Source organism: Oncorhynchus mykiss, chromosome 18 (genome assembly GCF_057628025.1).
Source record: "Oncorhynchus mykiss isolate SJ-2025 chromosome 18, ASM5762802v1, whole genome shotgun sequence".
Taxonomy (NCBI): Eukaryota; Metazoa; Chordata; class Actinopteri; order Salmoniformes; family Salmonidae; genus Oncorhynchus; species Oncorhynchus mykiss.
Genome location: NC_143039.1, coordinates 54,653,554 through 54,681,217, shown reverse-complemented (window position 1 = coordinate 54,681,217; position 27,664 = coordinate 54,653,554). Strand labels below are relative to the sequence as shown.

At 42.6% G+C, this 27,664-nt stretch overlaps 1 protein-coding gene across 1 annotated transcript in view; it reads left to right on the top strand.

The window, feature by feature from the left end:
- Window positions 1–27,296, top strand: part of trappc9 (trafficking protein particle complex 9) — a 298,859-nt gene extending 271,563 nt beyond the window's left edge. The window contains exons 24-25 of the mRNA XM_036952949.2: window positions 25,938–26,161; window positions 26,300–27,296. Of these exons, the coding sequence (XP_036808844.2) occupies window positions 25,938–26,161; window positions 26,300–26,485 (410 nt within the window). The 3' untranslated portion in view covers window positions 26,486–27,296. The remainder of the gene's footprint in view (window positions 1–25,937; window positions 26,162–26,299) is intronic.
- The last annotated feature ends 368 nt before the right edge of the window (window positions 27,297–27,664 follow it).

Genomic DNA, 27,664 nt, shown 5'->3' with positions numbered 1-27,664 from the left:
ACCACTATCACAGCATGTATAACCTCTAGATACCACTATCACACTATATATAACCACTATCACAGCATATATAACCTCTAAATACCCCTATCACAGCATATATAACCACTATCACAGCATATATAACCTCTAGATACCACTATCACAGCATATATAACCACTAGATACCACTATCACAGCATATATAACCTCTGATACCCCTATCACAGCATATATAACCCCCAGATACCACTATCACAGCATATATAACCCCTAGATACCACTATCACAGCGTATATAACCTCTAGATACCACTATCACAGCATATATAACCTCTAGATACCACTATCACAGCATATATAACCTCTAGATACCCCTATCACAGCATATATAACCCCTAGATACCACTATCACAGCATATATAACCTCTAGATACCCCTATCACAGCATATATAACCCCTAGATACCACTATCACAGCATATATAACCTCTAGATACCACTATCACAGCATGTATAACCTCTAGATACCACTATCACACTATATATAACCACTATCACAGCATATATAACCTCTAAATACCCCTATCACAGCATATATAACCACTATCACAGCATATATAACCTCTAGATACCACTATCACAGCATATATAACCACTAGATACCACTATCACAGCATATATAACCTCTGATACCCCTATCACAGCATATATAACCCCCAGATACCACTATCACAGCATATATAACCCCTAGATACCACTATCACAGCGTATATAACCTCTAGATACCACTATCACAGCATATATAACCTCTAGATACCACTATCACAGCATATATAACCTCTAGATACCCCTATCACAGCATATATAACCCCTAGATACCACTAACACAGCATATATAACCCCTAGATACCCCTATCACAGCATATATAACCACTTTCACAGCATATATAACCCCTATCACAGCATATATAACACCTAGATACCACTATCACAGCATATATAACCACTATCACAGCATATATAACCACTGTCACAGCATATATAACCTCTATCACAGCATATATAACCCCTATCGCAGCATATATAACCTCAGAATACCCCTATCAGGGTATATATAACCACTATCACAGCCTATATAACCACTATCACAGCATATATAACCCCTAGATACCCCTATCACAGCATATATAACTTCTAGGGACCACTATCACAGCATATATAACCCCTATGACAGCATATATAACCTCTAGATACCCCTATCACAGCATGTATAACCCCTACCACAGCATATATAAGCTCTAGATACCACTATCACAGCATATATAACCCCTATGACAGCATATATAACCTCTAGATACCCCTATCACAGCATATATAACCACTATCACAGCATATATAACCCCTATGACAGCATATATAACCTCTAGATACCCCTACCACAGCATATATAACCCCTAGATACCCCTATCACAGCATATATAACCACTATCACAGCATATATAACCTCTAGATACCCCTACCACAGCATATATAACTTCTAGATACCACTATCACAGCATATATAACCCCTATCACAGCATATATAAGCTCTAGATACCCCTATCACTGCATATATAACCCCTAGATACCACTATCACAGCATATATAACCACTATCACAGCATATATAACCCCTATCACAGCATATATAACCTCTAGATACCCCTATCACAGCATATATAACCACTATCACAGCATATATAACCTCTAGATACCCCTACCACAGCATATATAACTTCTAGATACCACTATCACAGCATATATAACCCATAGATACCCCTATCACAGCATATATAACCACTATCACAGCATATATAACCCCTAGATACCCATATCACAGCATATATAACCCCTAGATACCACTATCACAGCATATATAACCCCTAGATACCCCTATCACAGCATATATAACCACTATCACAGCATATATAACCACTTTCACAACATATATAACCCCTACCACAGCATATATAACCTCTAGATACCCCTACCACAGCATATATAACTTCTAGATACCACTATCACAGCATATATAACCCCTATCACAGCATATATAACCTCTAGATACCACTATCACAGCATATATAACCCCTAGATACCACTATCACAGCATATATAACCACTATCACAGCATATATAACCCCTAGATACCCCTATCACAACATACATAACCCCTACCACAGCATATATAACCTCTGGATACCACTATCAGAGCATATATAACCTCTAGATACCCCTATCACAGCATATATATAACCCCTAGATACCCCTATTACTGCATATATAACCCCTATCACAGCATAAATAACCACTTTCTCAGCAGGTATAACCCCTACCACAGCATATATAAGCTCTAGATACCACTATCACAACACATATAACCCCTGTGACAGCATATATAACCTCTAGATACCCCTATCACAGCATATATAACCACTATCACAGCATATATAACCTCTAGATACCCCTACCACAGCATATATAACTTCTAGATACCACTATCACAGCATATATAATCCCTAGATACCCCTATCACAGCATATATAACCACTATCACAGCATATATAACCTCTAGATACCCCTATCACAGCATATATAACCACTATCACAGCATATATAACCTCTAGATACCCCTACCACAGCATATATAACTTCTAGATACCACTATCACAGCATATATAATCCCTAGATACCCCTATCACAGCATATATAACCCCTACCACAGCATATATAACCTCTAGATACCCCTACCACAGCATATATAACTTCTAGATACCACTATCACAGCATATATAATCCCTAGATACCTCTATCACAGCATATATAACCCCTACCACAGCATATATAACCTCTAGATACCCCTACCACAGCATATATAACTTCTAGATACCACTATCACAGCATATATAACCCCTATCACAGCATATATAACCTCTAGATACCCCTATCACAGCATATATAACCACTATCACAGCATATATAACCTCTAGATACCACTATCACAGCATATATAACCACTAGATACCACTATCACAGCATATATAATTCCCTATCACAGCATATATAACCCCTAGATACCACTATCACAGCATATATAACCACTTTCACAGCATGTATAACCCCTACCACAGCATATATAAGCTCTAGATACCACTATCACAGCATATATAACCCCTATCACAGCATATATAACCTCTAGATACCCCTATCACAGCATATATAACCACTATCACAGCATATATAACCACTAGATCCCACTATCACAGCATATATAACCTCTAGATACCCCTATCACAGCATATATAACCCCTAGATACCACTATCACAGCATATATAACCTCTAGATACCACTATCACAGCATATATAACCTCTAGATACCGCCTATTACAGCATGTATAACCCCTAGATACCACTATCACAGCGTATATAACCCCTAGATACCACTATCACAGCATATATAACCCCTATCACAACATATATAACCCCTAGATACCCCTATCACAGCAAATATAACCCCTAGATACCACTATCACAGCATATATAACCTCTAGATACCACTGTCACAGCATATATAACACCTATCACAACATATATAACCCCTTGATACCCCTATTACAGCATATATAACCCCTGTCACAACATATATAACCTCTAGATACCACTATCACAGCATATATAACCACTATCACAGCATATATAACCTCTAGATACCCCTATCACTGCATATATAACCCCTAGATACCACTATCACAGCATATATAACCCCTAGATACCCCTATCACAGCATATATAACCTCTAGATACCCCTATCACTGCATATATAACCCCTAGATACCACTATCACAGCATATATAACCCCTAGATACCACTATCACAGCATATATAACCACTAGATACCACTATCACAGCATATATAACCACTAGATACCACTATCACAGCATATATAACCTCTAGATACCCCTATCACAGCATATATAACCTCTAGATACTACTATCACAGCATATATAACCCCTAGATACCACTATCACAGCATATATAACCTCTAGATACCACTATCACAGCATGTATAACCTCTAGATACCACTATCACACTATATATAACCACTATCACAGCATATATAACCTCTAAATACCCCTATCACAGCATATATAACCACTATCACAGCATATATAACCTCTAGATACCACTATCACAGCATATATAACCACTAGATACCACTATCACAGCATATATAACCTCTGATACCCCTATCACAGCATATATAACCCCCAGATACCACTATCACAGCATATATAACCCCTAGATACCACTATCACAGCGTATATAACCTCTAGATACCACTATCACAGCATATATAACCTCTAGATACCACTATCACAGCATATATAACCTCTAGATACCCCTATCACAGCATATATAACCCCTAGATACCACTATCACAGCATATATAACCTCTAGATACCCCTATCACAGCATATATAACCCCTAGATACCACTATCACAGCATATATAACCTCTAGATACCACTATCACAGCATGTATAACCTCTAGATACCACTATCACACTATATATAACCACTATCACAGCATATATAACCTCTAAATACCCCTATCACAGCATATATAACCACTATCACAGCATATATAACCTCTAGATACCACTATCACAGCATATATAACCACTAGATACCACTATCACAGCATATATAACCTCTGATACCCCTATCACAGCATATATAACCCCCAGATACCACTATCACAGCATATATAACCCCTAGATACCACTATCACAGCGTATATAACCTCTAGATACCACTATCACAGCATATATAACCTCTAGATACCACTATCACAGCATATATAACCTCTAGATACCCCTATCACAGCATATATAACCCCTAGATACCACTAACACAGCATATATAACCTCTAGATACCCCTATCACAGCATATATAACCCCTAGATACCACTATCACAGCATATGTAACCCCTAGATTAGTTCCCACAAAGGACATGAATGTCAGTGATAAATTAGGTGAATGTCTGCTTTCACTGAAAGTAGAAATTCACCCACATTTGGGAAGCAAATGTGGTACTATCACCTACTCACAGTTGGCCCACATTTGGAACACATTTGAAACAGTAGCCAAGTGCTCTATTACTGCTTAACCAGCTGACAAATTATAAGTAGGGATGAGTGGAATGTCCACCTCATAACACACACACACACAGGCAGCCTGATGCCACATTGCTGAACTGCAGGATGAAATAAAGCATCACTTGTCCTTAAAAATGTTCCCTTCCTCAGACCTAAAAACAGGAGCAGGATAACGATATGTGCTGATGCTCGCCAGCGCACTGTGGCCTCAGGGGTGTGCATGTCAGCAGGATTTAGTTCTACCAACATCTTTACACAACTGATGACCCTCATTTAGGAGATCCTCTGGCAGATTGGCATGGCTACATGCGGCTGCAGCCTCACTAGGAGTGGTTAGTGTGAGTGTGTTACGACCGTAACAGTTCAGGCAGGCAGGGCTCCTCCCACAGTAAGGCAGGCACTGATCCAGAGGAGGTGGTGGAAGGAGACAAGGATCCACTTTACTGACTGGTAATAAGAACGCTGGTGAAGAAGTTGATTGCGTCAAATCGTGATGTCTTGGTGCGCTTCACTTTGTGACACCCTCAGAAATACATTAAAGGGTTTCCTTAATCAAGTGGCTTAATGAGTTTTTCAAATGAAGATGCTTGGACTAGTTGGTATGCATCCGCTCCCTGACTCTGACCTGTGTGGTGTAGCGTAGTCTGTCTGTCTTTCAACTTGTCTGTCTGTCCCTCCATGGGAGAGAAAGAGGTTCCCGTCTCCGGTAGGCTAAATCAAATTGAAGTTCAGGCCTCATTGAACCAACGGCTAATGCTAAATGAAGATTAGCTCAGGGAACCAAAGCTAGACTTGGTTTTGCCTCCATTGACTTTTTCTTGTTTTTACATTTTGATCTTGTCTCTTCGCTGCAATTCCCCAAAGGGCTCGGGAGGCAAAGGTCGAGTCAAACGTCTTCCGAAACATGACCCGCCAAACCCCACTTCTTAACACCCGCCCGCTTAACCCAGCCTGAAGGCGGGCGGCCCGTCACAAGGAGTCTCTAGAGCACGAAGAGCCAAGTAAAGCCCCCCAGGCCAAACCCTCCCCTAACCCGGACGACGCTGGGCCAAACCCTCCCCTAACCCGGACGACGCTGGGCCAAACCCTCCCCTAACCCGGACGACGCTGGGCCAAAAACTGCGACGCCTTCTGGGACTCCCGATCACGCCCGGTTGTGATACAGCTCGGGATCAAACCCGGGTTTGCAGCGATGCCTTAGACCGCTGTGCCACTCGGGAGGCCCGTTGTCTTTGTCTTTAACGTGAAGGACTTGTTGCTGTGCATTAAGGTATGTCTGCGTATTAAGGAGTAATATCAAAGGTAAAAGTGGCTCATTTGCATCATTTGAGGGGTGTGGGGAAATGTAATAAGGCAGGAAATCAAAGTGTGCTTTTATAGCGTGTGTGTGTGCAGAGTATGACAGCTCGCCATGTTCTTCACTGATCCACCCAGGTGAAACTTCCTGTAGCTTAATAAACTGGATCAGCGCTGATGGTGTTTTCTCCCCTGATCCCTCCATCCTCCATCCTCTCCTCTTTCTCCCCTGATCCCTCCATCCTCTCTTCTCTCCTCTTTCTCCCCTGATCCCTCCATCTTCTCTTCTCTGCTCTTTCTCCCCTGATCCCTCCATCCTCTCTTCTCTCCTCTTTCTCCCCTGATACCTCCATCCTCTCTTCTCTCCTCTTTCTCCCCTGATACCTCCATCCTCTCTTCTCTCCTCTTTCTCCCCTGATCCCTCCATCCTCTCTCCTCTTCCTCCCCTGATCCCTCCATCCTCTCTCCTCTTTCTCCCCTGATCCCTCCATCCTCTCTTCTCTCCTCTTTCTCCCCTGATCCCTCCATCCTCTCTTATCTCCTCTTTCTCCCCTGATCCCTCCATCCTCTCTTCTTTCCTCTTTCTCCCCTGATCCCTCCATCCTCTATTCTTTCCTCTTTCTCCCCTGATCCCTCCATCCTCTCTTCTTTCCTCTTTCTCCCCTGATCCCTCCATCCCCTCTCCTCTTTCTCCCCTGATCCCTCCATCCCCTCTCCTCTTTCTCCCCTGATCCCTCCATCCCCTCTCCTCTTTCTCCCCTCATCCCTCCATCCTCTCTTCTCTTTCTCCCCTGATCCCTCCATCCTCTCTCCTCTTTCTCCCCTGATCCCTCCATCCTCTTTTCTCCTCTTTCTCCCTGATCCCTCCATCCTCTCTCCTCTTTCTCCCCTGATCCCTCCATCCTCTCTCCTCTTTCTCCCCTGATCCCTCCATCCTCTCTCCTCTTTCTCCCCTGATCCCTCATCCTCTCTTCTCTTTCTCCCCTGATCCCTCCATCCTCTCTTCTTTCTCCCCTGATCCCTCTCTTCTCTCCTCTTTCTCCCCTGATCCCTCTCTTCTCTCCTCTTTCTCCCCTGATCCCTCCATCCCCTCTCATCTTTCTCCCCTGATCCCTCCATCCCCTCTCGTCTTTCTCCCCTGATCCCTCCATCCCCTCTCCTCTTTCTCCCCTCATCCCTCCATCCTCTCTTCTCTTTCTCCCCTGATCCCTCCATCCTCTCTCCTCTTTCTCCCCTGATCCCTCCATCCTCTTTTCTCCTCTTTCTCCCTCATCCCTCCATCCTCTCTTCTCTTTCTCCCCTGATCCCTCCATCCTCTCTCCTCTTTCTCCCCTGATCCCTCCATCCTCTTTTCTCCTCTTTCTCCCTGATCCCTCCATCCTCTCTCCTCTTTCTCCCCTGATCCCTCCATCCTCTCTCCTCTTTCTCCCCTGATCCCTCCATCCTCTCTCCTCTTTCTCCCCTGATCCCTCATCCTCTCTTCTCTTTCTCCCCTGATCCCTCCATCCTCTCCTCTTTCTCCCCTGATCCCTCTCTTCTCTCCTCTTTCTCCCCTGATCCCTCTCTTCTCTCCTCTTTCTCCCCTGATCCCTCCATCCCCTCTCGCATGCGTGCGTGCGTGCGTGCGTGCTCGCTCACCAGTTTATTAAGTTATTGGCAGGCCTGTGAGTGTATTGGGATAATGGCAGGCCGTTGTCCATGCTATTGTTTATTTTTCCAGCCTTGAAGAGAGAAATTATGTCATACTGTAGGAAAAACAGGTGGATCCTTTTACAACACAATGCAGCTCCAACTCAGTGAACTGCTATACTCTCCCAGTTGGCAAACATTTGATAGTGATAGTTGATGACTTTATCTGTTCTCCTGTATGGTACCCCGGAGAATAATGCATTTCATATGTGCGTTGAATGAATACAATGAAAACAATTATCTCTGTTGTTGTTGAGTGCCTTTTATTGTTTGTCTTTAGAAATTCATGCTGCTCCTCTGACTGTGTTGTAGAGTAGACTGTTTACGTCACTGAAACACACCGTCTCATCGTAGACTGATGTTATACACCGAGTGTACAAAACATTAAGAACACCTGCTCTTTCCATGACCTAGACTGACCAGGTGAAAGCTATGATCCCTTATTGATGTCACTTGTGAAATCCACTTCAATCAGTGTAGATGAAGGGGAGGAGACAGGTTAGAAGATTTTTAAGCCTTGACACAATTGAGACATGGATTGTGTGTCATTGAGTGTGATTTGGCAAGACAAAAGATTTGTGTCTTGGAACAGTTTATGGTAGTAGGTGCCAGGCGCACCAGTTTGAGTGTGTCAAGAACTGCAATGCTGCTGGGTTTTTCACACTCAACAGTTTCCCGTGTGTATCAACAATTGTCCACCACCCAAAGGACATCCAGCCAACTTGACACAACTGTGGGAAGCATCGGCGTCAACATGGGCCAACATCCCTGTGGAACGCTTTCGACACCTTGTAGAGTCTATGCCCCGGCGAATTGAGGCTGTTCTCAAGGCAAAGCCATGTTAATCATCAACTACTGTCTCTATGAACATTATTTTAGACTAAAATGAGGTGTAATGAGTTCTCTTGTCTAAGCCATGTTGTAGCATGCTAACATTAATCAGCGATAATGAGCGGTAGTGTACCCTTTATGAATAAGGAATAACAGTCAGCCTCCATGTGGAAGGAAGTCTCCCATTAATACTAATACTTTCCTTTAGGCTGAAGACTGATGAACAAAATACATCCAGATTTAAATGAGATGTGATCTGTGCAAAGATGTAACTCGTGAAACGACTAGAATCCCAATGTTCTTAAGGGTCTTCAGAGTGGAATGTAGGTTGATGTTACCATGTATCATGTAGGAGAAGAACAATGGATGCTATCATGTTGGACAGTGTTAAACCATGTGTGATCATGTTAAACCATGTGTGATCATGTTAAACCATGTGTGATCATGTTAAACCATGTGTTAGGACCATGTTAAAACCATGATAGGACCAAGTTAAAACCATGTGTGACCATGTTAAAACCAGGTGTGACCATGTTAAAACCATGGGTGACCATGTTAAAACCATGTGTGACCATGTTAAAACCATGTTGGACCATGTCAAAACCATGTTAAAACCATGTTGGACCATGTTAAAACCATGTTGGACCATGTTAAAACCATGTTGGACCATGTTAAAACCATGTTGGACCATGTTAAAACCATGTTGGACCATGTTAAAACAAAGTTGGACCATGTTAAAACCATGTTGGACCATTAGTGACCATGTTTAAACCATGTGTGACCATGTCAAAACGATGTTGGACCATGTCAAAACTATGTTGGACCATGTCAAAACCATGTTGGACCATGTCAAAACCATGTTAAAACCATGTGTGATCATGTTAAAACCATGTGTGACCATGGTAAAACCATGTGTGACCATGTCAAAACCATGTGTGACCATGTCAAAACCATGTTAAAACCATGTGTGATCATGTTAAAACCATGTTGGACCATGTCAAAACCATGTTGAACCATGTCAAAACCATGTTGAACCATGTCAAAACCATGTTGGACCATGTTAAAACCATGTTGGACCATGTTAAAACCATGTGTGACCATGTCAAAACCATGTGTGACCATGTCAAAACCATGTGTGACCATGTTAAAACCATGTGTGACCATGTTAAAACCATGTGTGATCATGTTAAAACCAAGTGTGATCATGTTAAAACCATGTGTGATCATGTTAAAACAATGTTGGACCATGTTAGGACCATGTTAAAACTATGTTGGACCATGTTAAAACCATGTTGGACCATGTTAAAACCATGTTAAAACCATGTGTGACCATGTCAAAACCATGTTAAAACCATGTGTGATCATGTTAAAACCATGTTGGACCATGTCAAAACCATGTTGAACCATGTCAAAACCATGTTGAACCATGTCAAAACCATGTTGGACCATGTTAAAACCATGTTGGACCATGTCAAAACCATGTGTGACCATGTCAAAACCATGTGTGACCATGTTAAAACCATGTGTGATCATGTTAAAACCATGTGTGATCATGTTAAAACCATGTGTGATCATGTTAAAACAATGTTGGACCATGTTAGGACCATGTTAAAACCATGTTGGACCATGTTAAAACCATGTTGGACCATGTTAAAACCATTTGTGATGTTAAAACCATGTTGGACCATGTCAAAACCATGTTGGACCATGTCAAAACCATGTTGGACCATGTCAAAACCATGTTGAACCATATTGGACCATGTTAAAACCATGTTGGACCATGTCAAAACCATGTTGGACCATGACAAAACCATATTAAGCTATGTCAAAACCATGTTGGACCATGTCCAAACCATTTTGGACCATGTCAAAACCATGTTGGACCATATTGGACCATGTTAAAACCATGTTGGACCATGTCAAAACCATGTTGGACCATGACAAAACCATGTTGGACCATGTTAAAATCATGTTAAAACCATGTTGGACCATGTCAAAACCATATTAAGCGATGTCAAAACCATGTTGGACCATGTCCAAACCATTTTGGACCATGTCAAAATCATGTTGGACTATGTCAAAACCATGTTAAAACCATGTTGGACCATGTCAAAACCATGCTGGACCATGTCAAAACCAGGTTGGACCATGTTAAAACCATGTGTGACCATGTTGGACCATGTTAAAACCATGTTGGACCATGTCAAAACCATGTTAAAACCATGTCAAAATCATGTTGGACCATGTTAAAACCATGTTAAAACCATGTTGGACCATGTCAAAACCATGTTAAAACCATGTTAGACCATGTCAAAACCATGTGTGACCATGTTAAAACCATGTGTGACCATGTTAAAACCATGTTGGACAATTTCAAAACCATGTTAAAACCATGTTGGACCATGTTAGGACCATGTTAAAACCATGTTGGACCATGTTAATACCATGTTAAAACCATGTGTGACCATGTTAAAACCATGTGTGATCATGTTAAAACCATGTGTGATCATGTTACAACCATGTGTGATCATGTTACAACCATGTGTGATCATGTTACAACCATGTGTGATCATGTTACAACCATGTGTGATCATGTTACAACCATGTGTGATCATGTTAAAACCATGTTGGACCATGTCAAAAACATTTTGGACCATGTCAAAACCATGTTGGACCATGTCAAAACCATGTTGGACCATGTTAAAACCATGTCAAAACCATGTTGGACCATGTTAAAACCATGTTTAAACCATGTTAAAACGATGTTGGACCATGTCAAAACCATGTTGGACCATGTTAAAACCATGTTTAAACCATGTTAAAACCATGTGTGATCATGTTAAAACCATGTTGGACCATGTCAAAACCATGTTGAACCATGTCAAAACCATGTTGAACCATGTCAAAACCATGTTGGACCATGTTAAAACCATGTTGGACCATGTCAAAACCATGTGTGACCATGTCAAAACCATGTGTGACCATGTTAAAACCATGTGTGATCATGTTAAAACCATGTGTGATCATGTTAAAACCATGTGTGATCATGTTAAAACAATGTTGGACCATGTTAGGACCATGTTAAAACCATGTTGGACCATGTTAAAACCATGTTGGACCATGTTAAAACCATTTGTGATGTCAAAATCATGTTGGACCATGTCAAAACCATGTTGGACCATGTCAAAACCATGTTAAAACCATGTTGGACCATGTTAAATCCATGTTAAACCCATGTCAAAACCATGTTGGACCATGTTTAAACCATGTTAAAACCATGTCAAAACCATGTTAAAACCATGTTAGACCATGTCAAAACCATGTGTGACCATGTTAAAACCATGTGTGACCATGTTAAAACCATGTTGGACAATTTCAAAACCATGTTGGACCATGTCAAAACCATGTTAAAACCATGTTGGACCATGTTAAAACCATGTGTGACCATGTTAAAACCATGTGTGATCATGTTAAAACCATGTGTGACCATGTTAAAACCATGTGTGACCATGTTAAAACCATGTGTGATCATGTTACAACCATGTGTGATCATGTTACAACCATGTGTGGTCATGTTACAACCATGTGTGATCATGTTAAAACCATGTTGGACCATGTCAAAAACATTTTGGACCATGTCAAAACCATGTTGGACCATGTTGGACCATGTCAAAACCATGTTGGACCATGTCAAAACCATGCATGTCAAAACCATGTTGGACCATGTTAAAACCATGTTAAAACCATGTCAAAACCATGTTGGACCATGTTAAAACCATGTTTAAACCATGTCAAAACCATGTTAAAACGATGTTGGACCATGTCAAAACCATGTTAAAACCATGTTGAACCATGTTAAAACCATGTTGTACTATGTCAAAACCATGTTAAACGATGTCAAAACCATGTTGGACCATGTCAAAACCATGTTGGACCATGTCAAAACCATGTTAAAACCATGTTGGACCATGTTAAACCCATGTTAAAACCATGTTGGACCATGTTTAAACCATGTCAAAACCATGTTAAAACCATGTTAAAACCATGTTGGACCATGTTAAAACCATGTTAAAACCATGTTGGACCATGTCAAAACCATGTTAAAACCATGTTGGACCATGTTAAAACCATGTTAAAACCATGTTGTACCATGTCAAAACCATGTTGGACCATGTCAAAACCATGTTAAAACCATGTTGGACCATGTTAAACCCATGTTAAAACCATGTCAAAACCATGTTGGACCATGTTAAAACCATGTCAAAACCATGTTGGACCATGTCAAAACCATGTTAAAACCATGTTGGACCATGTTAAAACCGTGTTAAAAACATGTTAAAACCATGTTGTACCATGTCAAAACAATGTTGGACCATGTCAAAACCATGTTGGACCATGTCAAAACCATGTTGGACCATGTCAAAACCATGTTGGACCATGTCAAAACCATGTTGGACCATGTCAAAACCATGTTGGACCATGTCAAAACCATGTTAAACGATGTCAAAACCATGTTGGACCATGTCAAAACCATGTTGGACCATGTCAAAACCATGTTGGACCATGTCAAAATCATGTTGGACCATGTCAAAATCATGTTGGAACATGTCAAAACCATGTTAAACCCATGATGGACCATGTCAAAACCATGTTGGACCATGTCAAAACCATGTCAGGACCATGTTAAAACCATGTCAACCATGTTAAAACCATGTTGGTCCATGTTGAAACCATGTGTGATCATGTCAAAACCATGTTGGACCATGTTAAAACCATGTGTGACCATGTTAAAACCATGTGTGACCATGTTAAAACCATGCGTGACCATGTTAAAACCATGTGTGACCATGTTTAAAACCATGTGTGACCATGTTTAAAACCATGTGTGACCATGTGTGATCATATTAAAACCATGTTTAAACCATGTGTGATCATATTAAAACCATGTTGGACCATGTTAAAACCATGTTGGACCATGTTAAAACCATGTTGGACCATGTTGAAACCATGTCAAAACCATGTTGGACCATGTTAATGGTGGGAGAAGAACAACGGACGGTGTCATGTTGGGCCGTTGAAGCGTAAGAATGGCTAGGTAAAACACATTGGATAGGCTTATCTTTCAGCTGTTTTACTTGAAGTGATCGATGCTGTTAAAATTCTACTCTCCAAGGAAAGATGTCTCCTTTATAGAATTCTCTGGATCAGGGCTAAGCAACCTTCTTCTTGGAGTCCCGCTGGGACTGCAGGATTTTGTCCCAACTAGGCACCACACCAGACCAACTGAGCTAATTGGCCACTTCAGTGATTGACTAAATTCAACACATTTGGTCTTCCAGGTTAGTTCGTTCAAAAACATAAAGTGGCCCTTCAGGCCCAGTGTTGCCTACCTCTGGTCTGGATGTTAGAAAGAGCTGGATAATCACATTAGAGTTAGTCAAACAGCTCTTTTTGACTTCATTATTCCTCCCTACAATCTGGCCTTTGAAATCTGTTGTTATTTCTCTAGCCCCCAGAACACTGTGGCTGTTGTAGTCTGCTGGGGAAATAGGGAATCATTTGAATTCTCTTCTATCTATGTGATTAACAGGGCTTTGCAGCGAATGGCTCGTTGCTTTGTGCTCAAGTGGATCCTCAGCGCCTAGCTCTCCCGCTCTGCTCGGTTCAGCTCTGACATAAATCACTGGCTTCATACTGACACGGCCCAAACACCGAGTCCTCAGAGGTGGACTTTGTCTCTATCAGGGATGTAGGGGGGTAAAGCAGCTCAGAAGGGTGGCGATAACGCTAATGAAAGTCATTTGGAAAATGCTGAAAGCTGTTTGTTTACTGTTTGTTTGGCCTTTAGAGAATAAGAATATGACACTGGTTTTCCAACCTGTGATTCTGGCTGTAGCCTAATGGCTGGACGCCTGGGGGGGGGGGGGGGGGGGGGGTCTGTGTTATTGTGCATGAATAGACTGCTATGAACAGAGGGGGAAGTTGTGCTGGAGGATGATGTCATATCACACATCATCACAAATTAATGTTCCGCATGCAAACATCACAGTAATAACAGCCTCATGTTGTGACGGGTCCCCTTTGAGAGCCCATCTGAACAAACACAGCTTTTAGCCTAAATCGAATTGTGAAATGACAGTCAAACCATTGATTTCAGCAGGTTTCAGCAGCAGTGGTGGTGCAGACTCGGTCCTCTCCCTAATAAAATACAATAATCCTGTTTCACTTCTCCCTCACCGCTCTTCTCTTCCCTACCTACCCCTTAGAGAATCAGCTGTTCATAGTCATTTCTCACTTTGCTGTGTCTGGGAAGCACTGTTTGGTTATTCACAAATATCCGTCATAAGAAGTGCAGGGTTTTGTTTTTAACAGGGCCTTAGTTACTTAATTCCCACCCCTGGATTACCTCTTTCTGAGTGGCATACCTCTCAGATACAACGGTACCTAGCCAAACTGTGAAAGTCTCACCATTTAAACTTTTCTTGGTTGATTCTGACTTGAATCATAAACACCTGCTATGATGGTTCTTGAAAGAAAATGCCCTGACTCAGTAATTATGGCAGGACTGAAGGAGGTAGGCTACCCAGAGCTGTCCATGGTTCTGAACCAGGCTGAATAATGTTTACTGCAGTTTGGGCTCTGTTGTGGGTAAATGCTGCCCTTAGGCACAGATCTAGAATCAGCCTACACCACATCGTAACCTCAACCACTGAGGTGGGAAACACAGAACTGACCTGTTAGTTCGGAGTGTGTGGGTGTGCTGCGCTGCATTGTCTAACAATAGTTGATATTATTTGTTTGTATTTTATCTCCTTTCTCTCCCCAATCTTGTGACATCCAATTATGATCTTGTCTCATCGCTGCAACTCCCCAACGGGCTCGGGAGAGGCGTTGCTGAACACCCGCCCACTTAACATGGTAGTGGTAGCCAGCTGCACCAATGTGTCAGAGGAAACACGGTTCAACTGACGACAGAAGTCAGCCTGCAGGCTTCTGGCCCGCCACAAGTAAAGCCCCTCCCCTAACCCGGACACCGCTGGGCCAATTTTGCACCGCCCTATGGTCACTGCCGGTTGTGACACAGCCTGGGATCGAACCCGGGTCAGTGCCTTAGACCGCTGTGCCACTTGGAACGCATAACAATTCTATTCTTAGCAACCATTTATTGGAATAAATGTAGCCTGCTAGTAGTATGCAGTGAACACATTCCCTCTGGGGCTGTGATGGCCGATCTGGACTGAATAACAAACGACCAGACGCTGCCAGTTCAGGAAGCCCCAAATAGAATAGATAATTATACATGGAAATTGCCTCAATTGGTTCTGACTGAAGTAGAAAAAGGAGAGTCGGAGAGAGGGATCAAATGAGACACAACAAATTACATTTCCATCTTTAGATTGGAGCCAGTGGTATCCAATGGCATCTGGCCACTCTCTCTCCATCTCCTTGTTACGTACAGTATTATGGGGTGCTGGTGCTACGGCGACCAAAGAGGTCTGCATCTATAGACAGAGAGTCCACAGTGGAAGAAGGGAAACTTCCCTGTTGCGTGTGGAGACGGCAACACTATTTAAACACTCCAGTGTGCAGTGAGCTTTTATTGTAAATAAGTATGGAATGTTTCTAAACACTTCTACGTTCATGTGGATGATACCATGATTACATGTAGTCCTGATAGAATCTGTAATGATGATGAGTGAGAAAGTTACAGATATCAAACCCCCAAGACATGCTAACCTTTCACCATTACAATAACAGGGGAGGTCAGCATTTTGGGGGGGGGGGGGGGTATGATATTTCGGCATCTAACTGTCTCGCGTGCGTGCGTGCAGTATTAGTCATGCTTCATAGAACTTCTACTAATTAAAGCTCTCTCATATTGTTATGTTGGGAATAAGCAGGTCTGTCTATAGCCAGCAGCCAAAATGACAACCATTCAGAGGAGAGAGGCAGGTGTGTGTTTTTTCTAGTTGATAAGTGAGAGAGTCAGTCAGGCAGGGGCCAGTCAATTTTTACATTACTCAGGCTCTCTCTCTCTCTCTCTCTCTCTCTCTCTCTCTCTGTCTGTCTCTGTCTCTGTCTCTGTCTACTGTCTCCTCTCTCTGTCTCTCTCTCTGTCTGTCTCTCTCTGTCTCTCTCTCTCTGTCAATTCAAGAGCTTTATTGGCATGGGAAACGTGTTAACATTGCCAAAGCAAGTGAGGTAGATAATATATAAAGTGAAAAACAAAAATTAACAGTAAACATTACACATACAGAAGTTTCAAAATAATAAAGACATTACAAATGTCATATTATATATATATACAGTGTTTTAACAATGTACAAATGGTTAAAGGACACAAGATTAAATAAATAAGCATAAATATGGGTTGTATTTACAATGGTGTGTGTTCTTCACTGGTCGCTCTTTTCTCGTGGCAACAAGTCACGAATCTTGCTTGTCACGAATCTCTGCCTATGGCGGCCTTTCTCAATAGCAAGGCTATGCTCACTGAGTCTGTACATAGTCAAAGCTTTCCTTAATTTTGGGTCAGTCACAGTGGTCAGGTATTCTGCCGCTGTGTACTCTCTGTGTAGGGCCAAATAGCATTCTAGTTTGCTCTGTTTTTTTGTTAATTCTTTCCAATGTGTCAAGTAATTATCTTTTTGTTTTCTCATGATTTGGTTGGGTCTAATTGTGCTGTTGTCCTGGGGCTCTGTAGGGTGTGTTTGTGTTTGTGAACAGAGCCCCAGGACCAGCTTGCTTAGGGGACTCTTCTCCAGGTTCATCTCTCTGTAGGTGATGGCTTTTTATGGAAGGTTTGGGAATCGTTTCCTTTTAGGTGGTTCTAGAATTTAACGGCTCTTTTCTGGATTTTGATAATTAGTGGGTATCGGCCTAATTCTGCTCTGCATGCATTTGGTGTTCTACGTTGTACACAGATTATATATTTGCAGAATTCTGCGTGCAGAGTCTCAATTTGTCCCATTTTGTGAAGTCTTGGTTGGTGAGCAGACCTCACAACCATAAAGGGCAATGGGCTCTATGACTGATTCAAGTATTTTTAGCCAAATCCTAATTGGTATGTTGAAATTTGTTCCTTTTGATGGCATAGAATGCCCTTCTTGCCTTGTCTCTCAGATCGTTCACAGCTTTTTTTTCTTACCTTTATTTAACTAGGCAAGTCAGTTAAGAACAAATTCTTATTTTCAATGACGGCCTAGGAATTAACTGTTAAGGGGCAGAACAACAGATTTGTACCTTGTCAGCTTGGGGGTTTGAACTTGCAACCTTCCGGTTACTAGTCCAACGCTCTAACCACTAGGCTACCCTGCCGCCCCTGTGGCGCTGATGTTTAGGCCAAGGTATGTATAGTCTTTTGTGTGCTCTAGGGCAACAGTGTCTAGATGGAATTTGTATTTGTGGTCCTGGTGACTGGACCTTTTTTGGAACACCATTATTTTGGTCTTACTGAGATTTACTGTCAGGGCCCAGGTCTGACAGAATCTGTGCATAAGATCTAGGTGCTGCTGTAGGCCCTCCTTGGTTGGTGACAGAAGCACCAGATCATCAGCAAACAGCAGACATTTGACTTTGGATTCTAGCAGGGTGAGGCCGGGTGCTGCAGACTTTTCTAGTGCCCGCGCCAATTCGTTGATATATATGTTGAAGAGGGTGGGGCTTAAGCTGCACCCCTGTCTAAACCCACGACCCTGTGTGAAGAAATGTGTGTTTTTTGCCAATTTTAACCGCACACTTGTTGTTTGTGTACATGGATTTTATAATGTCGTATGTTTTACCCCCAACACCACTTTCCATCAGTTTGTATAGCAGACCCTCATGCCAAATTGAGTCGAAGGCTTTTTTTAAATCAACAAAGCATGAGAAGACTTTGCCTTTGTTTTGGTTTGTTTGGTTGTCAATTAGGGTGTGCAGGGTGAATAGATGGTCTGTTGTACGGTAATTTGGTAAAAAGCCAATTTGACATTTGCTCAGTACATTGTTTTCATTGAGGAAATGTACGAGTCTGCTGTTAATGATAATGCAGAGGATTTTCCCAAGGTTACTGTTGACACATATTCCACGGTAGTAATTGGGGTCAAATTTGTCTCCACTTTTGTGGATTGGGGTGATCAGTCCTTGGTTCCAAATATTGGGGAAGATGCCAGAGCTAAGGATGATGTTAAAGAGTTTTAGTATAGCCAATTGGAATTTGTTGTCTGTATATTTGATCATTTCATTGAGGATACCATCAACACCACAGGCCTTTTTGGGTTGGAGGGTTTTTATTTTGTCCTGTAACTCATTCAATGTAATTGGAGAATCCAGTGGGTTCTGGTAGTCTTTAATAGATGATTCTAAGATCTGTATTTGATCATGTATATGTTTTTGCTCTTTATTCTTTGTTATAGAGCCAAAAAGATTGGAGAAGTGGTTTACCCATACATCTCCATTTTGAATAGATAATTATTCGTGTTGTTGTTTGTTTAGTGTTTTCCAATTTTCCCAGAAGTGGTTAGAGTCTATGGATTCTTCAATTGCATTGAGCTGATTTCTGACATGCTGTTCCTTCTTTTTCCGTAGTGTATTTCTGTATTGTTTTAGTGATTCACCATAGTGAAGGCGTAGACTCAGGTTTTCCGGGTCTCTATGTTTTTGGTTGGACAGGTTTCTCAATTTCTTTCTTAGATTTTTGCATTCTTCATCAAACCATTTGTCATTATTGTTAATTTTCTTCAGTTTTCTGTCTCTCTCTCTACTCTCTGTCTCTGTCTCTCTCTCTCTACTCTCTCTGTCTCTCTCTCTACTCTCTGTCTCTCTCTCTCTCTACTCTCTGTCTCTCTCTCTGTCTCTCTCTCTCTACAACTCAGAGCATGCAGTTTGTTAGGCTACAGATGAAATAAGTTATGAGGAAGTTCACAAGTGCACGTGATAAGCTTGATACTCCTTTCCAGTAAATATCAAGGATATTAGTCTGGTGACATGATGATCGATGCTTGACTGCCATTTGATAAATACAATTATTCTCTCTCTTATCCATAATAATCTCACCATGTAGACTAGACAACTCCTACCCACACAGTCTACCCGCACAGCCTACCCGCACAGCCTACCCACACAGTACTTGTCATCACGTACTGATTTTTTTTCTGCCACAAGTCAGTATGGTAGAAACACAGCGCTATTTTATAATATTTGGATGACCATCTGTCAGTAATTGGATGGAAACCTAGCTTGTGAAGACAAAACATTGTATTTCCCTAACTTCTCTCCTCTTCTCCTCTCTCCTCCCGCTGTAACAGATTGAACCTTTAAAAGCTGATTGTTCATGGTGGTGAAAGACAACAGAAGTAGTGCTGCTGGTTGTTATGGCGATATAGTTGTAAAGGGCCAGATGGCGCTGGGGGTGGGGATATTTTTAGTTACACCACGCCACACCGCAACCTTTTACGGGCACACACACTCACACACACACATGCACACATCCCAACCAACCTTTAGACAGCCAGCACACTCAGGCTCCCATCAGTTTATGCATCAAGGACCCTGGCCTAAAGGGGTTACTGGGCACTATTAAACGTTCCCTGTAGTTAGGCCTCGTACTAGGCCTTGCTACCACACCTGGGTCCACATAGTATTTTTTTTCTTTTTTTTTCTTGATTTAGCCTGAAAGGCATCATAAATAGAACCATACCACCTGGGTAACTACACAGCTACCTTAACATGACCAAAGGTCTCTCCTGACCTAGCAGAATCAGGTGACGGCTAGTATTTAGAAGTAGTAAAGACGCAGACATCATGTAAGAGAGAACCCCCATGGGAGAAGCTATGCACTGAGAATGTCCTGCAGCAGCATATTTGTCTTCCTGCTGAGTCCTCCAGTCTCCTTCCCATCGAATATGACTGACTGACTCCATCATGCTGCTGTGTTGAATCAACCTGGTGATACGCTACGACTGCCACTGAACACACACACGCGCGCGCGCACGTTCACTCACACTCAGCCTGGAGAATTGGCACTAATTCCTAGAGAGGAGACCTTATCTGATGTAGGTTGTGCTGGAATATTCTAATCAAGTGAGAGACACTTTGTCATTTCTTCAACTATCATCGTTATTCAATATCGGTTCGTTATTGCAATAATAAAACCGTCAACCCTACAGTCTTGGGCCGAGAGCCTAAATGAAAATGAAAAACTAGATCTTATATAGGACCTAAAAGTGCTTAGTCAGACTTTTTCCAACCCGGCTTAGTTTCCTAGATGCCAGGATGATGAGACAGTGGGGCGTTTTTCTAAACTCTTCCAAGCTATCTCTGTCTCAGGACACACACACCACATCTTGTCTATGGAATGCCAGCTTTAGGTTTTATCACCAAGTCATTGTCAGCTCAAGCTATCTCTAGCAAAACCCATTTCTTGACCATACGCCCAGACTAACTACAGAAACACAATTAAACAGAACATAAATGTCTTCCTATTTGTTAAGTATTAATTGCTAACTATTAATATCAAACAAATCAGGTAAACACGTTATTTTTCTATCACATAGAAGTAGAGAAAATACGCTGTGAGGTTTGTTTTATCTCACAGACTCGCTAGTTTTGATCAGTGATATCCTCACTCATATTGTAATGTAGTGTCTTCAGCAGGTCCCTCTCTCTTTCACTCTCTCTTCCTCTCTCTTTCCCTCCCGCTCACTCTCTCTCCCTCTTTTCCTCTCTCCCTCTCTCTTTCCCTCCCGCTCACGCTCTCTCCCTCACTCGCTCTCTCTCCTCCATCTAGCCCTCTCTCCTATATCTCTCTCTCTGCCCTGCACTGGCTGGGGCCAAGCCTGGTTGCTGTGGTGACGCCACAGCGCAGCTCTTTGCCTCCGCAGTAGAGTGTGGCCACAGCAACAACAAAAAAAGAAAGCTACAGACCACTTGTTGCGACTGCAAAGGGAGCAGCTGTTGTAGCTAGTGGTGTGTTTAATTGCAGTGAAGTCTCTGTCACGCTCTCTCTCTCGCTCATTCTCGCGCTCTTTCTCGCTCGCTCTCTTCTGCTGTCTCTCTCTCTCCCTCGCTCTGTCTCTCTCTCTCTCTCTGTCTCTCTCTCTCTCTCTCTGTCTCTCTCTCTCTGTCTCCCTCTCCCTCTATCTCTCTGTGTCTCTATTCCCCCACTACCCAGTCTGCTGGAATGTGTTTATATGTCTGTGTTTGGTGTTTTATTAGTACAATTCTTCTGTCAGACGGCTCCCCCTCCTTCCTCCCAACCTTTCTATACCTCCTCTTTCTCTCACCATTCCGTTCCTCCCTCTCTCCCTCCCTCCCTCTAATACACCAGTATGAGAATGAGGAAAGGGAACCGTTTGTTCTCCAGTTTTCTCTCTCTCTCCTGTTATAGGTGGCTTCTTGTTCGGTAACAAAACATGGTCTTTTAATGTAACTATTAATTCTGCTTCACTTCATCCTCTCAGCACTGCGGCCCTGGGGTGACAGGGTGAGGTGTGTTTACTCAAACCCCCAAAGACTTAAATCACACACATGGTTTAATCACCTTGTTTACATCACACACCTGTCTAGCACTGAGAACCATGCAGGGCAGGGACTGATGGGGGGTAGTGTTTAACAGACGCACGTAAAACACACACACACTATGCAGCGTATGCTATTAAGGAGAAATCTGTCACATTCTTCTCTGGGGAAGATGGAACAAGATGCTGGGTGCCTTGTCCAGTCAACCAATCACAGGCCTGGGTTTCTTCGCTTTCCCTTTGTTTATTGGTTAAGAGGAACACCAATCAGAGTCTATTACTTATTTAGAGACCATGTTATGTTTATCATGGCGGTGGAAGAGAACAGCGTGGAATCCACTCAGCGAACACGCTCACACATCGGTGCTCAGTAACCCCTGGAGGTCTTGATTATGATGCTGCCTGAATACAGAAAGACACTGTATGTAGCCCCTAAAGTGAAACTATTTTTTTATGCCACTTATAATGGTGCAGCATGGCTAAGCACTTCATTGAAAGGCATACAAGGTCTGAGGTAGAACTGTCAATGTGATAGCCATTAGTTAGTTCTTCACTGCAGGTTCCTCCTCTGTAACCCTGGGCTCCCTTCACACTGCAGGCTGTACTTAACTCTTGAGTTGAGCTGAAGTATTACCTCAATGACTCCCTCAGTCACTCAGGCTTTGTATGGACTACCAAGGAGGAGAGAGGAGTTAACAGGAGTTTGTGTTGTAAATGTTCAGGCGGTGATTGAGGCGTGTGTGTCGGCCAGGGGTTGGCAACTGGCGGCCCGCAAGTGTTTTGTATCTGGGCCCCCAAAGGTTTTTAGTTTAAAAAAAGACTCAAATCACCAGGAGTTCAGCTACAAATCATTGGTATTTTCAAATATAATCTAATTTGGGGTTTAGTTGTGGTCAATTTTCAGTTTCCAAATGATTATGATTATGTTCCAGCCCCCCGACAGAAACCAGCCTGTGACTCAGCTCATCTCACACTTGCCTTCCTCTTTTATTCACTAGTTAATGTGTTGGAATTCATCAACCCTGTTTACAACTGTACCTGTAATTTGCACATCTCCTACCAAGCAGTTTTGAACGACTAACTCTAAACAATTGGAAAGGTGTCACGTTAAAATCGCCTACCTATGAATGTTGTGTACTGTAGGAGTGTATTGTTAAGTCCCACAGGTCCCTCCAAGCTGTGGAGACACTAAAGCCCAAATATCATGAACAATATGGTAAAGGAACTATTCAAATACTCACAGATCCATGTTTAGCATAATTGCACCAAATAATTACCTGGCTTTTAAAAAGACAAGAAAATAATCTGAATTATACACTGTAGAATCCAGTTAGAACTGAGAGTGGATTCCTACCAGAAAAACCCTCTCCTACTCAGGGGTAGTGGTAATGTTGACGGTGACATCTCTGTACTGATCACATTACTACTGTTTGACTTGACTGTCGTCTATCTCAGTCGTCTCCCCCTCTCGTTTTACTCTTTCAAGCACATTCCATCACAACTCGTTTTGGAGACAACTTTTTCTCAGACAGAGAGACATACAACGTTCTCCTCTAGAGAACCTCTGTGTATGTATTCTCGGTTTTTGAAAGAAGTAGCTTAGTCTATTGCAGTGAGTTAAAAGACTGCTCGGTAGATTGACAATGCAGACGTATAGCTAGCTGGAGCTGAATGTGTCGTTCCAGGTTCCTACATACAGTGTAGCTTTAGATGTGTAGCTGAATGTGTCGTTCCAGGTTCCAACATACAGTGTAGCTTTAGATGTGTAGCTGAATGTGTCGTTCCAGGTTCCAACATACAGTGTAGCTTTAGATGTGTAGCTGAATGTGTCGTTCCAGGTTCCTACATACAGTGTAGCTTTAGATGTGTAGCTGAATGTGTCGTTCCAGGTTCCAACATACAGTGTAGCTTTAGATGTGTAGCTGAATGTGTCGTTCCAGGTTCCAACATACAGTGTAGCTTTAGATGTATAGCTGAATGTGTCGTTCCAGGTTCCAACATACAGTGTAGCTTTAGATGTGTAGCTGAATGTGTCGTTCCAGGTTCCAACATACAGTGTAGCTTTAGATGTGTAGCTGAATGTGTCGTTTCAGGTTCCAACATACAGTGTAGCTTTAGATGTGTAGCTGAATGTGTCGTTTCAGGTTCCAACATACACTGTAGCTTTAGATGTATAGCTGAATGTGTCGTTCCAGGTTCCTACATACAGTGTAGCTTTAGATGTGTAGCTGAATGTGTCGTTCCAGGTTCCAACATACACTGTAGCTTTAGATGTATAGCTGAATGTGTCGTTCCAGGTTCCTACATACAGTGTAGCTTTAGATGTATAGCTGAATAGCACTGTGGTAAAATTGAAGATTCCCTGGAGTGGGACACCCTGGCTCTGTTTCACTAGGGAGTGTGGCACGGCTCAGCTCTCTGGTAGCTCCTTCCAGTCTTCAGGCTCCCTGTCTGTGTACGTCTGCCTGTGAGGCTCCGCAATCTGTGGTACAACACACCACAGCAGAGGACGCACCCCAACACACACCCGGCTCTTTCATGTCACATGGCCTCAATGGCTCTGAGTAGCACTTCTAACTACAGCCACAAGGCATTGCACTTGTGTGTGTGTGTTTCTCTCCCTCATCTTCTGACCCCACCCAGAGGAGCAGAAGAACCATAGAGCTCATTATAGAAAACAAACATGGTGGTTCCACCAAACAGTGCCATATCTGGATTGGCTACACATTAGAGAAATTTAATTTACACCTTAATTGAACTCAGTTGGACATGTCAGAGAGGGGCGATGCAGAGAGAAGAGGCAGAAAGAGGGGAGAGATGGTGCCTCTCTGTGAGAGTATGGGAGTAGAATGAGGGGGGGGGGGGGGGTTTCCAACCATCTCATTTGTCCCTTCTTGACAGAAATTAGTCATGCGTGAGATTGATAGGGTGCAGTCTGAATTCCTTTAATCCCAGAGCTCCCTCGCTCTCCGTTAATTTAAATAAAAGCGCCTTTAAAACTATTGCTCCCACACCAGAAACAATGTGCTGCGAGACATGTCTACACATGTGAAGGCTGTGTATAGTGTTTTCATGAATGCAAATGAAATGGAAACGGCAGAGAGAGAGAGAACGAGCGAGCTCTGAGGGTGGGTCATTCTGAGATGTGAATGCAGGTTGTTGAGGAGACGGAGAGAGACACGCCTGTGATTGGGGAAAAATACATGTTGAGTGAAATTGTTCCATGACGCGTTTAAGATCTCCACAAGTCTGTCTTCTGTTCACAAATTCATTCCTTACAGAAATAGTAGTCAAACCTCAAATCCAACCAAGCACTAATATTTCATAGAGGAACAAATTCATTTACAGCAGGTGACCGTGCACACAGCAATCTATGCTTCCATGTGGTAATTGAAACAATGTCTCGATATGTAGGTGTTCATCCCTAACTCCCTCTCTCTCTAGACGTGGTGGTGAACGGGAAACCGTGTGACTGTGACATCATCGCCGACTGTAGGGTGGGTGACGCCGTGCCATTGGAGGTGAAACTGACCAATCGTAGTAAGAACGCGGTCGGACCGTTCGCCCTGACCGTGGTTCCCTTCCAGGACTACCAGAACGGAGTTCAGAACTATGACCTGCAGGACGCAGTCACCTTCATAGGATCTAACACCTTCTACATAGACACGGTGTGTGTGTGTGTGTGTGTGTGTGTGTGTGTGTGTGTGTACGCGCATGTTCGTGTGTGTGATTGGTGGTGAAACTATTCTCCAATGAGTTAGCTATCCATAGGCACTCTGAATGTCTCTTTTGTGTTGTTTTCCTAGGTGAAGCCCACAGAGAACTCTGTGTGTATGGGCGCCCTCCTGTTCCTCTACACTGGAGACTTCTACCTCAACATCAAGTTCCAGGATGACAGTGCTGGCCAGGGGAAGGAGCTGCCCCCATCCTGGTTCGGCCTGCCCAGCGTGCACATCAAAGCCCTGGAGGCACCCATAGAGGCTGGGGCATAGAGCCTGGCACTCTATCCCTGAATATCAAACGTCTTTTTCTCGATCCTCCTAGTCTCTAAACATCAGAGGTAAACGAGGAGAGACGGGTTCACCCACTTACTGCACCCACCGCTGAAGGCATGGATGGATGGAGCATTCGAGGAGAGGACATTGGACTAAATATTCTAGCGGTTAGCTGATGTCACTCAATCATTTGTAAATAGCTGCTATAACTCTGAGGTATTTGTGTGTACTCTCTGTTAAAGCATGTAGGATACAGTAGATCTTACTGGAAATTTTGGAAATCACCTTTAAAATCATATGATGAATTTCATCACCATAATCATTGAAAAGTATCGGTTGTGGACTTTTTGTATTGTTCGTGTGAAAAGGTCACCTCTTTCCTGCTTTTCACTCAGCTTCCCATTGATGCATGGCACTGTACCGTCCTGATGCGCTCCAAATGGGAGAAGTGTGTCAGGTCCAGTCAAGTTCTGTGTTGTGTGTCCAACCCTTCTCTCACAACAATCTGTCTGAGCAGCACCGTAGAGATACTCTCATGTAAACATGGTTACCAAGCAGCATCCTCCTGGTTATATGATCCTACTTCTATCTCTATGGAAATACGGTCATATATTCTGAGCTTTTATTCCACCACATGATCACATCTATTGCTTTGTGCTACTGCCATTAGCTTGATCTCTCTCTCTCGCTCCGTAAACATTGATTTTTACTACTGAACTTGTATATTTGGGCCTCTGTATCATTGTCTCTCAATAAAATCCTACAATGCATGTTCACAATAAATGTTGAGTTTAGCCAACTTCTGAAAGGGCGTTGTTTGCATGTATTTGATAAATGGGGGCAAAGAGTTGCACTCATTCTTCTGTCTGGCCAATTAACAAGTCTTGTAAACTTACCTGGTAACTTAATGTAGGAGATCTAGATTCCCATGCTGCGCTGGAACCCATCCCCTTCGTTCAGACAGAAGCACATAAAGTAATGCGTGATGCATCAACTCTCCAGGTTTACCCCCGTTAAATTAAGGAGGGAGACTACAGAGCCGGTGCTCGTGTGTAATATACACAGAGTACCAAACATTAAGAACACCCCTCCCCCCTGTTGCTGTCGGGGCGTGGACTCTACAAGGTGTGGAAAGCGTTCCACAGGGATGCTGGCCCATGTTGACTCTACAAGGTG